Source organism: Dromiciops gliroides, chromosome 2 (genome assembly GCF_019393635.1).
Source record: "Dromiciops gliroides isolate mDroGli1 chromosome 2, mDroGli1.pri, whole genome shotgun sequence".
Taxonomy (NCBI): Eukaryota; Metazoa; Chordata; class Mammalia; order Microbiotheria; family Microbiotheriidae; genus Dromiciops; species Dromiciops gliroides.
In genome coordinates, this window is record NC_057862.1 from 641,245,674 (window position 1) to 641,260,230 (window position 14,557).

Below are 14,557 nucleotides of genomic sequence, written 5' to 3' on the forward strand. Positions count from 1 at the left end.
TTTTCACTTTTTGGGAGAAGGCTCCAGACTCCCTTATGCCCAGCCAGAGGAGCCCCTGTAGTTGCCTTGTAGGCAACTTTCTAAGACTGCTGACCTGGAACTAAAAACAAACAAAAAAAGTTTAACCCTTGAAAGAGAGAAGCCAGGCCTCTCTGCTTCTTTCTCTTGCTATAACAGGTACTGACTGGCTCCCCTGTCATGGATGCCCAGAGGTCACTGTGCAGGGGACGCATTGTGCCTGTTGGACAAAAAACAAAACAAAAAAAAACCCAGTCTATTTGTGTCAGCTTGTCTGTGACCATATATGTAGCTAGGCCACCGATCTCTTGGCAGCGCTCAGAGATAAGTATGCAAATTACACTCATCAAAGCGAAGAGATAAGATGGAGGTTGCCTTGACCACCACCTCCACTTTACAGATAAATAGAGGTAAGGGGAAGGGAAGGGATTGAGCACAGAGTCCAGAGAGGGAAACCTCTCCTGAGTACCCATGACCTTCTCCTGCCTTGACAGTTTAAGAGGAAGGAACAGATGAGGAACAGAAGGTTCTGAATTTTCTTTTCAGTGAGAAGAAACTTGGTTTTGCTAAAAGTTTATTGGACAAAGGAGAATTCCTGGGCAACTAGGTGGCACAGTGGATAAAGCACCAACCCTGGATTCAGGAGTACCTGAGTTCAATTCTGGCCTCAGACACTTGACCCTTACTAGCTGTGTGACCCTGGGCAAGTCACTTAACCCCCATAGCCCTGCAAAAAAACCAAAAAACAAAAAAAACACAACAACAACAACAAAAAGGAGAATTCCCTGCTATTGGCAAAAATGATTGGGAAAAGATAAGACGACCCAGTTGCTACCTGTAACTTGGGAGGTTGAAAATCCTGCTCAGAGCCCCAAAGCTGTTTTGAGGTGCTTGGTAGTTCTCTGGCTTAAGGGAACTTCTTGTCACTAAAGAAGCATAACATTTTCTCAGCACCTTGCCAAGGGTGGCTGTGTACTAAAAGAGTTTTTGTTTTGTTTTGTTTTTCACTGCTTCAAGAGACTGAGAATAACAGAAAATCAGCTTTTCCCAGGGAATTAATAGCAGAGGAACAAATATGCCCAGCAGGCAGCATACAGTACAAACTGTTCTCTGAAGAATGCTTTAACAAAAAAGGTGGGGGGGGGAATGCTAAAACATCAAGTACCACAATCCAGACTTGCAAATTTTCCCCAGAAAAATGGGTTCACCTATTTAGGTACCACCCTGCTAGATTTCTATAAATATGTTCACCATCTCTCCCATGGATACTGTGTGCAGTGATAGGAGAATATGACTCAGGTTTCTGAATATACTTTTATATATTAATGGTTCCTGTTTTTGCCTTCTATTGAATAAATGTTATAATTATTTCTGCTTTTATCTCCTATTGGGTAAAGGTTATGATTATTCCTGTTTTTGCCTTAGTGTTAAGCAAGTGTTTCATGTTTAAGAAACAATAACGTCAGTATGACTGATTTAATCCAAAAGGAAAATACATCAATGGGGGTTCAGTAGCTACAATAGTTAGACATAGAAATGTTTTCCTTTCTATATACACACCAGGATTATTCCTAGAATCCTGAGAGTTGTAGTTGAGTGGCCAATAATCTAGGGATACTATTCTTATCTATCAAAGGGAATGCAGGCAAAGGAGCCAATCCCAGCCCAAAGAGAAAAAGGGCTTGAGCACAGTTCAGTGTCATAGACAATTTATAGGGCTATTACTTGGTCATAATGTACAGTTGGACTTAATTATTGGTACAATAGGGAACCATTGAAGTTTTTGGAATTGGTTAGTGATTCAATCAGGGCTGTGCATTGGAAAGATTATTCTGCTAGCATGCACAAGCTGCATTGACTTTTGGAGGTTCCTCTCAGGAAATGCCAGGAATCTAAGGTCCATTGTTTGAAGAGTTAACTGAAATAGGGGAACCCTTCTGAAGAAGAGAAACCATATGATTTACAAGGAACAAAGCCTAGGTGAATGAACAGGATGCAAAAGAATGACTACTGTTGCTTGGATTTCATTTCCTCCTTTTCATTCTTCCTCCTTCATTTTAAAGGACACAGAGACTCGGGCCTAGGCCCTCCAGAGGCCCCATCACCAGAGTCCAGCCAGGCCAGCTTGCTGACTAATGGAATTAATTCTCTCTGTTCCATCTGTGGGGATCGTGCTACGGGCAAACACTATGGTGCCTCCAGCTGTGATGGATGCAAAGGATTCTTCCGGAGGAGTGTCCGCAAGAACCATGTTTATTCTTGCAGGTACCAATAATAATGTCATGGGCTCTTCAAGTCACAAGGGACCTTAGTAGCTATCTGATCCCAATTGCCATGCAGTGCAGGAGCTGCCCTGGCAGACAGTTTTCCAACTTCTTCTTAAACAACTCTATATTTCTGTTAGCAAATTCTTCATTTAATTGAACTAATATTAAAATGTGAACTTCTTGAGGGCATTTGCCTTTCTTTGGATCCACAGATCTTAATACAGATCCTGGTACACGGGAAGTGTTTAATAAATGCTTGTTGAGGACCCATTGAAATCTACCAACCTACAGTTCCCCCCCCACACACACACACACACACATACTTCCATTGGTCCCAATTCTCTACAATCAGTCACCAAATCCTGTCATTTCTACCTTTAACGTATCTCTTGCATCCTACCCTTTTTCTCAACTTACACAGCTCCCATTTTACTTCAGGCTTTCATCACCTCCCTCCTCAGTTGTTACAACAGCCTCCTAAGTGGACCACCTGCCTCAGATTTCTCCCCACTCCAATCCATCCTATGCAGTACTACCAAATAACTTTCCTTATGCACAACTCATCATATGACTCCCCTGCTCAATCAATCAGCTGCCTATTGCCTTTGTAGTGTGATAAAATAATGGGATTTGGACCCACATTAGATTTTTAAACATCACAGTAGTAAAATGTAAACTCCTCCGTCTATCTGACCAGGCAGAAGGGGGCTGGGAAAATGAATCACAGCTATGTCTTGGAGAATGGTTTTTCATAACAAACAATCTGTTTCCTCCTTTAGGAAAAAGGACTAACCAAAGAGTTTGCTTAACTATTTGGGCTATGTTCACACAGTGCCACAAAAACCAATATTTTGGACAAAGATTTTTGTTGTTGCTGCTGTTGTTCTGTGAATGAATGAATAAACAAAGAGTTTATATTAGACACTTACTATGCACAAAGAACTATGCTAAATGCTGGGGATATAAATTGAAAAATAAGACAGTCCTTGCTCTCTAGTAGCTCACATTTTGATGAGGGAGATAATACCCATGGAAAGTTTCAGCTACAGGTCAGAAGGGAAAACCCCATGGTCCTTAGACTTCAGGGACAAGGCAGATGGTAGTGCCTCTTCTTCAGTGGAATTTCCACTGATAAAAATGTTATCAGTTTGTGCTGTTGAACCAGTGGCATTAACGGGGCCAAAGACTTGGGGGGCTAGAACCCTCCTTTCTGGATCTTCAGTAGCTGTGGCTAGAATATCTGCAGGAGCAATTGTCAGGCTACATTTCCATGGAGATTGCTTCCCAGGATGTTGGCTGGGCGCTGGGCTGAAAGCATTGTTATTCACAAGGCTCTTGGGCTCAGGTCCTAGACTGTCTCCATCAGGGCCTAAGGGGGGCTGGTAATCAAGGTGGGTTTGACTTGCCTGCCACACGCTGCCTCCTGTCTCCCCCTCAAGGAGCCCAGCTGCTTCAGCCTGGCTGGCTTGCCTGCCACATGAGTGATAATAGTTGGTTGGCAGTTAGTGGGCACAAATGATTCCCTCTCTACCGAAGTTTCTTCCCCAGATGATGGCCTTGAGAGCTTGTTTGGAAGAGGGACTGGTGGCCTGGGGCCAGAGGGTTAGGAGTCAGTGGTGTGCTGCCACTACCAGGGAACCTTTGCTTATTTTCCTGTTGGGGGCAGATGGACAACAGATGTTGCCCATGGTGGTGAGAAAGATGGGCCGCTTCTCCACAATGATTTCTCCCCTCAATGATGGTTGTGGGGCTGGGCTAGAAACAGGTCTGGTGATTTTGGGGGACACTGCTAGTCCCAAGGCTATGGGATTCAGGGTCCTGAGCTATCTCCATCAGGCTTTGAGAAGAAATAGTGGCTAAGGTTGTGGTGGGGGTTTGATCTGCCTGGCACATGCTACTCTAGTCTTTCACTCACAGGGCCTTTCTACTTCTATTGGTCTGGCTTGCCAATCTATAATGGCAAGGAAATGTTGTCCAGAATAAATGGATAACTCTTATCTGTGCCTGTTAACTGTAGGCTTCTTAAGGGTGGGTACCATGTTTGATCCTTCTTTGTATTCCCTTAGTGTCTTGACACACAGAAAGTACCCCAACAGTATTTGTAGAATAAAGGAATGAAGGGATGGATGGATGGATGAAATAGTTGGTGACATGTTTGGATTCACTCGCTTAATGTCAAGGATTTAAGTTTCCTTACCCAAGTCAGAACAAGCTAAGAAGCCAAAGAAATCATCTAGATGACTTTGTAAATAAATTTAACATTGGTTTATTTTAATCAATCAAACAACCAATAGCTACTAAGCCAACATGCTCTGTGCCAGGTATTGTGAAGGACAGAAATAGAGTAAATAACAGATCCTACTTGTCCAGTCTAGACCATAGGATCATAAATCTAGAGCTGGAAATTACCTCACAGACCATCTAATCCAACTCCTTCATTTTATAGAAACTGAGACCCAGAGAGAGACGAAATGACATCTTAGGTCACACAGGTAATAAGGTGCAGGAACAGGATTTGAACCCAGATCCTCTGACTTCAGAGTCAATGTCCTTTTTACATATCATTGCCTCCCTAATTAGAAAAACTTATAGACCCATGACTTTGTTGTTGTGAGTACTTCATCTACCAACACAGATCCCATGGCTAAACAAATCATAGTACATGAATGTCAAGTAGGTCTTAGGAAGCATTGCTAACAATAAAACTAACAGAGAATGGAATTCCAACTGAACTATTTAAAATTCTCAAAAGATAATGCAGTTAAAGTGCTGTACTCAATATGCCAGCGAATCTGGAAAACACAACCTTGGCCACTAGATTGGAAAAGATCGGTTTATGTGCCAATCCTAAAGATGGGTACTGCCAAAGCATGTTTAAATTACTGAAGAACTGCACTTATTTCACATGCCAGCAAGGTTATGCTTAATGTTCTGTAAGGTAGGCCTCCACATTATGTGGACTGAGAATTACCAGAAATACAGGCTGGTTTTCAGAGGCAGAGGAACTAGAGACAAAATTTTCAACATTTGCTGGATTATGGAGAAAGCAAGGGAATCCTAGAAAAAAAAAACATCTTGTGCTTCATTGACTACACCAAGGCTTTGACTATATGGATCACAACAAAATGTGGCAAGGACTCAAAGAGATAGAAGTATCAGATCATCTTACTTGTCTCCTAAGGAACCTGTATGCAGGTCAAGAAGCAACAGTTAAAACCAAAATGGAGTAACTGATTGGTTTAATATTGGGAAAGGAATACAAGAAGACCATATATTGTCACCTTATTTAACTTATATACAGAGTACATCATGTGAAATGCCAGGCTGGATGAATCAAAAGCCACAATTAAGGTGACCAGGAGAATTATCAATAATCTCAGATATGCAGATAATAAATAGCACTCTGATAGCAGAAACTGAAGAAAATTAAGAAGCCTCTTGATGAGGGTGAGAGGAGAGAGTAAAAACTGACTTGAAGCTTAACATCAAAAAATTTAAGATCTGGGGGCAGCTAGGTGGTACAGTGGATAAAGCACTGGCCCTGGATTCAGGAGGACCTGAGTTCAAATCCAGGTTCAGATACTTGACACTTACTAGCTGTGTGACCCTGGGAAAGTAATTTAACTCTCATTGCCCCACAAAATCTTAGTAACTGGTCCCATCATTTCCTGGCAAATATAGTGAGAAGAAATGGAAGCAACATCCAATTTTATACTCTTGGTTTCCAAAGATCACTGCAGGGGGCAGCTTGGTGGCTCAGTGGATAGAGCAGCAGCCCTGGATTCTGGAGGACCTGAGTTCAAATCTGGCCTCAGACACTTAACACTTACTAGCTTTGTGACCTTGGGCAAGTCACTTAACCCCAATTGCCCCGCAAAAAAAAAAAAAATCACTGCAGATGGTGACTGCAGCCATGAAATTAAAAGACGTTTGTTCCTTGGAAAGAAAGCTATGGCAAATCTGGACAGCAGACTAAAAAGTAGAGACATCACCTGCTGACAAAGGTCCATGTAGTCAAAGTTATGGTTTTTCCAGTAGCAATGTATAGTTGTGAGAGTTGGACTAAAAGGAAAACCAAAGGCCACAGAACCGACATTTTCCAATTGTGGTGTTGTCCCTTGGACAACAAGAAGGTCAAATCAGTCAATATTTAAAGAAATTAATTCAGGTTATTGACTGGATGCAATGGATAGAGTGTTGGGCCTGGAGTCAGGAAGACCTGAGTTCAAATCTGGCCTCAGACACTAGCTTTGTGACCCTGAACAAGTCACTAAATCCTGTTTGCCTCAGTTTCCTCATCCGTAAAATGAACTGGAGAAGGAAATGACAAACCACTCTGGTATCTTTGCCAAGAAAACCCCACAAAGAGTTCAACCCAACTAAAAATGGTGTAACCCCAACATAGTGTAAGCTTGTTGAGGGAAAGGACTGTTGTTCATTTTGTCTTTGTGATCCTCATACAAAGCACATAGTAACTGTTTAACAGTCAGGGTGATATAGTGAGCCTGGAGTCAGGAAGCACTAAGTTCAAATCCTACCTCTTGATAATTTGCTTCTTGTGTGACCGTGGGCAATCAGTTTACAAGGATTAAACACCTACTGTGTGCCAGGCACTCTGCTAGGAGATACACATATAAAGAATGAAACAGTCCCTAATCACAAGGATCTGGCATTCTAATGGGGAAGACTCTGTATGTGTGTATGTGCCAGCAAATTTGGAAAACACAACAGTTGCCACCGGATTGGAAATATACACATATTTGTATATTGGATACATACACAAATCGGTATATACACATACATATACACATGCATACACAAATATAGCACAGATATAAAATTAATAAATACAAATATATTCAAAATAGCTAAATACAAGGTAATTTGGGAAAGAGGGCACTAGCAGTTGAGGGGAATAGGAAAGGTTTCATACAGAAAATGGTGCTTAAGCTGGAACGGAAGCTTGAAAGGGAGAGAGGGACTATGAAGAGAATGAAGAAATACATTCTGGGCATGTAGGAAAGCCAGTGCAAAGACATAGAGGTGAGAGACTGAGTTTGTGTGTCAGGATTAGAAAGAAAGACCTTGTCCAGCTCATAAAGTCCAAGAGGGAGAGGAATGATCAGTGTTTGGTTTTTTTGTTTTTTCTTTTTTGGTGAGGCAATTGGGGTTAAGTGACTTGCCCAGGGTCACACAGCTAGTAAGTGTCAAGGGTCTGAGGCTGGATTTGAACTCAGGTCCTCCTGACTCCAGGGCCGGTGCTCTATCCACTGCACCACCTAGTTGACCCCGAGAGTAATGATCAATGAAGATGGAAGAAAATATGTCAAGGGTTTGTTGTATAATACTTTAAAACCTAGATAGAGGAGGTTATGGTTTATTGTGGAGGCAATAGAGAACCAATGGAGTTGACTCTTGTGGTTTACAGAGTTGCCTCCATAGGCTGCCTTTTTAGGCTCTTTCACATAACAAAGTCAGAGTCCATAGAGGAAGGACCAACAAATCAATGACTTCCCTCCCCTCCCCCATTTTAAAGAGAGAATGCTTGTTATTGCAAGAGCCTCTTAATTGGTCCTCCCAGCTGCCAGTGATTTTCCCAAAACACAGTTCTGACCATGCCCCATCACCACCACCACCACCACCACCATCTTTATATAATGGTCTGAGACTGACACAGTAATTTACAGACATTATTTTATTCTCACAACACTGGGAGGTTGTTGTTGCTCATTCATTTAGTCATGTCCAATCTTCATGACCCCACAGATCATACCACACCAGGCCCTTCTATCCTCCACTCTCTCCCAAAGTCTGTCCAAACTCATGAATTCATTGCTTCCATGACACCATCTCTACATCTCATCCTCTGTTGTCCCCTTGCCTTTTCCCTTCAGTCTTTTTTTAATGATCCCTGTCCTTTCATCATCTGGGCAGAGTATTTAAGCTTCAGCTTTTGTATTCGTCCTTCCAATGAATAGTCTGAATTAATTTCTTTCAGTATCAACTGATTGGATCTCCTTGCCATCCAAGGGACTCTCAAAAGTCTTCTCTAGCACCACAATTGAAAAGTATGGTGGGATGTGTGTGCTATTACTATCTCTAATTTACATATGAGGAAACCAAGGCACAGTAAGGTTAAAGGGACTTGCTCAGGGTCACACATCTAGGAAGAATCTAAGGCAGGATTTGAAATCAGGTCTTCTTGATGCCAGGTCCAGTGCCCTGTATACTTTCCCACCTAGCTGCCCACTCAATAAATTCTAGTGTTTCTTCAAGGATAAAATATAAACTTCTCTATTTGGACTTTCCAAGTTCTTCCTGATCTGGCCCAATCTGGCCTTTCTCACATTATTACATAACATTCACCTACAGTCCAGCCAATTGGTTCTCTTAACAATTCCTTATGTATTCCTCCATCTTTCACCTCAGGGCCTTTGCAATTACATTCCGCCATGCTCTCCTTACTTTTAGAAAGCTTAGTTTCCTTTAATACTCCGTTCAAGTAACGCCTTCTATGTGAGGCCTTTCTTGAATCTCACCCCTTTCATATAGTTTATGATATATCTATATACATTTATTTCCCTCTCAAATCACCCCCAAAAGAATGAAATCTCCCTGAGAAAAAGGACTGCCACTTTTCCTTTTGTACCCCTGGTGCCTGGCACATTGTAGGTTCAACATCTTCATTTGAAAGAGGAAGAAACTGAGTCTCTTTGAAAGAAATGACTTGTCCATGATCACACAAGTCAACATCAGAACCAGAACTTGAACTCAGATCTCTTGACTCTCAGTCTAGGGTTTGTTCTAGTACACCACATTGCCTCTGTCCTATTCTCCTTTGCCTCCTCTGCAATCCCTGAAAAGGATTCACACTTGGTCTTAAAATCCTTAGCTTCTTCCAAGGTTCAACTCAGTGCCACTTCCCACTAGAACACACTGGCTACTAAGGTTGTCTCCCTCCTGTAATTATCTGTATATGTTTTTCTGTTTAACTGTTGTATGGGTGTACACCCACACATATGTGTATGCACATACACACCCAGGAGAATGTTAGTCCCTTGAGAGCAGGGTGTGTCTCTCTATTCGGATCCCACCCCACCCTACAGTATTCAGCACATACATCAGATATATGTCAATATGTCAGTCTTTTCAAGGTACAAACCTTACAGTCTTAGAGAGCCCAGAAAAGGTGGGACTTGCCCATTTTCCCACAGCTACTAAGTACCAAAGGCATGATCAGAACTCAGGTCTTCTTGACCTGAAGTCCAAGACTCCATCAAATACATCATGTCAATTCTTTTCAAAAAGTAGGCATGGGGGAAGGGGGCAGCTAGGTGGCACAGTGGATAGAGCACTGGCCCTGGAGTCAGGAGTATCTGAGTTCAAATCCAGTCTCAGACACTTAACACTTACTAGCTGTGTGGCCCTGGGCAAGTCACTTAACCCCAATCGCCTCACTTAAAAAATGTTTTTAAATAAAAAATTTTAAAGTAGGCAGGGGGGCAGCTAGGTGGCACAGTGGATAGAGCACTGGCCCTGGAGTCAGGAGTATCTGAGTTCAAATCCAGTCTCAGACACTTAACACTTACTAGCTGTGTGACCCTGGGCAAGTCACTTAACCCCAATCGCCTCACTTAAAAAAATGTTTTTAAATAAAAAATTTTAAAGTAGGCAGGGGGGCAGCTAGGGGGCACAGTGGATAAAGCACAGGCCCTGCATTTAGGAGGACCTGAGTTCAAATCTGACCTCAGACACTTGAAACTAACTGTGTGACCCTGGGCAAGTCACTTAACCTTCATTGCCCTGAAGAAAAAGAGACGGGGGGGGGGGGAGGAGGGAGGAAGGAAGGAAGGAAGGAAGGAAGGAAGGAAGGAAGGAAGGAAGGAAGGAAGGAAGGAAGGAAGGAAGGAAGGAAGGAAGGAAGGAAGGAAGAAAAGAAAGAAAGAAAGAAAGAAAGAAAGAAAGAAAGAAAGAAAGAAAGAAAGAAAGAAAGAAAGAAAGAAAGAAAGAAAGAAAGAAAGAAAGAAGAAAGAAGGAAGGAAGGAAGGAAGGAAGGAAGGAAGGAAGGAAGGAAGGAAGGAAGGAAGGAAGGAAGGAAGGAAGGAAGGAAGGAAGGAAGGAAGGAAGGAAGGAAGGAAGGAAGGAAGGAAGGAAGGAAGAAAATAGTAGGCAATAAATGTTGATTGAATTCAATTGAATTACAAGTATATACGGCATACAGGAAATGTATACTTAGAACACCGGACTTGGAATTTGGAAGACCCAAGTTCAAAAACCTCTATCTGCCCCAGTTTTCTCATCTGGGCACTTGGAATCCAAAGTCCCTGTCCCTCAGGAACAAGTCAAGCTTCCTGGTCCCAGTGGTTGTGTGGAAAGTGATCTCAGAAAACAGGCTGTCCCGCCTTGAGAAGCCCCCTCAGGGAAAATCAATAATTTTCTCCTTCTCTTTCCCTTCAGGTTTAACAGACAGTGTATAATTGACAAAGACAAGAGGAATCAATGCAGGTATTGCCGACTGAGGAAATGTTTTAGAGCAGGAATGAAGAAAGAAGGTGGGTCCAAAATTCCATTCTTTCCATTTTCCAGGCATTATGCTATCCAAGGTTTCATTGCACTTGCAATTCAATCTTTGCCTAGTATTTAAATACCCACAGGATAAAGATCCGGCCTCAGAGCCAAGAAGACCTGGGTCCAAGTCCTGCCTTCGACTGGTTGTGTTACCTTGAACAAGTTACCTAACCCTCGGTGCTCTAGACAATTCTTGAAGTCTGAATTGCAGAGGAGGTGCCAATCTGCATTGGTGAATGGAGATTCCTCCTCTCCAGGTTCCCTATACCAAGGAAGTCGGAGGTCTAGTCCCAATCCCCATCCCTAATGTACTCAAGCTTTCATTCTAGGTACTATAGGTTCATGCCACACCAGAGATGCTTAAATCTCTGCCTGCAAGAACACAATTTATTAGGGAAAATCAGACATGACACCCATAGCCCAGAACCCCAAGTTCTGATTTTTTTTTACACCAAATCTCTTAATTAACTGTATAGGAACTCCCAGAGAGAGAGAGAGAAGAAAATCTCTCTGCCAATACAAGTTGTCAACTGCTCTTCAACTTATGGTTTTGGAGAATTGTCTGGCTCACTGAAAGATTAATCTGCCCAAGCTCACCCAGGCAGTAAGTATCAGAGGCAGAAAGCTACTCTCTTTCCACTATGGTGATTCAGTGTTCAAGGGGCACTCCACCCAAATCATCTCTGAGAAAAGAGTCGCCTCTATAAATGAGCTTGTCCCCTGCACTAAGTGGTGGTCCCAACCCATAATACCCCAAGTCAATTAATGGATCCTCAGTGGGTGAGATGTAAGAAGACAGCCTCATCCTCAGTGAGATATTTCTGGGCATGCCCAATTGTTGTCCTTCATTCTCCTCAACCAGTGGTCTGGAAGCAGGTCTACACCTTCCATAGGAAGATGCAATCTAAAATCCAAAGTGAAATTTACTCCCTGTGAGTTTCTCCATCTGATGGAACTTAAATTTCTAAAGGGTAGTGGATAGAGCAGGGGGCCTGGAGTCAGAAAGACCTGAGGTCAAATCCAGCCTCATATACTTACTGGCTGTGTGAGCCTGGGCAAGTCATTTAACCACTTTGTGCCTCAGTTCCCTTATCTGTAAAATGGAGATGATAATAGTGCCTACCTCCCAGGGTAGTGAGGCTCAATTAAGATCATATTTATAGGGGCAGCTAGGTGGTGCAGTGGATAGAGCACCGGCCCTGGAGTCAGGAGGACCTGAGTTCAAATCCAGACACTTGACACTTACTAGTTGTGTGACCCTGGGCAAGTCACTTAACCCCAATTGCCTCACCAAAAAAAAAAAAAAAGATCATATTTATAAAGTACTTTGCAGACCTGAAAGCACTATGAAAATGCTAGCTATTGGTATTACTATCTTTTATCTTTGTATACCCAGCACCCAGTAGATACTTAATAAATGCTTGTTGATTAATTAATTGATTGATCAACTCCTTACCCATATATGTATAGGAAGATATTTGGGCCATCAGGGGATCTAGGTTTGAACCTCACTTCTGACCATGAATGAATCACTTTCCTTCTTGGGGGTTAAGGGAGGATTTTGCTAGGCTGAGTTCTTAGGTTCCTCCTTGCTCTATGATCCAACTACTCTGATGAAATACCTGACAGAACAAGTCAATGTATGAGCAGGGCCAAGTAAGAGCCTTGGAAGATGAGAGGGGGGGAAGATTACGGTGAGTTGGGTTGACCCTTGAAGATTTCAGGGAGTACGTGAAGAGCCGAACCAGACCTCAAAGGTGGAGAAGACATAAATAGGGTCAGAGAATAGGCCAAGGCATTTGGGGAGGGGGACAATGGTGTGTTCCAAGTGAAAAATGTGCCGGAGTGTTGGCAATCTGAATGATTGGAGGATTCCTGTAGAAGGTAGTAGGAAATGTCATTGGGGTCAGGTTCTAGAGAGTCTGGAATGGCAGATTCAAGAATTTGTAATTTATATAATTAGGCTGCTAGGAGGCATAGAGAACCGAGCACCCAGAGTTTGGAAAACTCCTTGAGTTCAAATCTGGCCTCAGATACTTACTAACTGTGTGGCCCTGTTTGTCTCAGTTTCCTCATCTGTCCGATGACCTGGAGAAGGAAATGGCAAACCACTCCAGTATCTCTGCCAAGAAAACCGCAGGGGCAGCTAGGTGGCGCCGTGGATAGAGCACTGGCCCTGGATTCAGGAGTACCTGAGTTCAAATCCGGCCTCAGACACTTAACACTTACTAGCTGTGTGACCCTGGGCAAGTCACTTAACCCCAATTGCCCAGCAAAAAATAAAAAAAAAAAAGAAAACCGCAAATGGGGTCAGAAAGAGTCAGACATGACTAAAAAACGACTCAACAACAACAATTGTATATAATTAACAACAGCAACACCAATTAGTATTTTTATAGTACTTTAAGGTTTTCAAAGTGCTTTACAATTAGTATCTCACTTGGTCCTCACAACCTCGTGAGGTGGATGCTATTACTATCCTCCTTTTTCAGATGAGGAAACTGAGGCAAACAGTGGTGACGGCACTTGTCCAGGGTCACATAGCTAGTCGTTGCGGCTGAGGCTGGATTGGAAAGTCACAGAGAGACATTGAAGATGTCTGAAAAGGAAAGGGCCCTGCTTTAGGAAGCTTCATTTGGCAGCGGGAAGCAAGATGGATTGTTTTTTCTCATTTTATTATTGCCTTTTTAGTTCCTAGCACTTAACAAGCATTTATCGGCTTAACATTGACATTCTCCTAGATCTAGAACTTGAAATGATCTCAGAGGTCAGCGAGGCCACTCCCCCCTCATTTTACAGATGTGGAAACTGAAGCTCAGCATGATTAAGGGGCTTGTCCAAAGTCACATAGCTAGGAAGGATCTGAACCCAGGTCTTTTGACTCCACAAGCCAGTGCTCCCTCTTCCCACTGATGGATCAGATGGGAAGGGGTCAAGGCCAAAGGCTATTTCAATAGTCCCGGGGAAAGCTGATAGGGGCCTGAATTTGGGTCATGGTAGAAGGAAGGTGGAGAAAGAATCCACCCAATTTGACAGGGAACATGGAAGATGAAGGAAAAGGAGCTTTCCAAAATGGCTCAAGGCTTGAAGCTTGGGTGACTCATCCAATGACAGTGCCATGAAACCATGATTATGAAGGAGAGGGAAGAGAAGGGGGCTTTGGTCTTCATGACTCACTGGTGTGTCCTGTCAAACCCACTGTTTGGGGGAACAATCAGCAAGGGTCCTGGGGGGACTGTTCCGAGGCTGGGAAGGGAGGAAAAACAGGCAGCTGAGAACTATGTAGCTTGTGGAAAAACAGCCAATGTGGCAGTGGGAGGGAACAAGGGGATGGTGGCCTGGAAAGAAAAGCTGCTTAGGCTGGTGTTTCCTGACTGTTGCCTCATGGCAAGGCCTCAGGCAACTACAGACTCATCCATGGGCCACAGGAAATGGGCATTCAGCAGTTCCAGCTGCCTCAGAGTCCCAGGCGTGGCTGAGCCACAACAAAGCCTAACGGAGACCAAGACTAAAGTTCCCAGAATCCTCTTTCCCCCTCTGACTGTACCCGCGCCCCCCCCACCCGCAGCATCTCTCTCTCTCTCTGTCTTTCTGTTTCTCTGTCTCTCTGATTCTCTGTCTCCCTCTCTGTCTCTCGCTGTCTGTCTCTCTGTCTTTCTCTGCCTCTCTGTCTCTGTCTCTCTCTGTTTCTTCCTATCTCTCTC

At 43.2% G+C, this 14,557-nt stretch overlaps 1 protein-coding gene across 1 annotated transcript in view; it reads left to right on the forward strand.

Moving 5' to 3' along the window:
* The window catches only part of LOC122742716 (hepatocyte nuclear factor 4-beta-like), a 75,662-nt gene that overhangs the window by 16,811 nt on the left and 44,294 nt on the right, over window positions 1-14,557 (forward strand). The window contains exons 2-3 of the mRNA XM_043987157.1: window positions 2,082-2,283; window positions 10,743-10,837. Coding sequence (XP_043843092.1) covers window positions 2,082-2,283; window positions 10,743-10,837 — 297 coding nt within the window. The remainder of the gene's footprint in view (window positions 1-2,081; window positions 2,284-10,742; window positions 10,838-14,557) is intronic.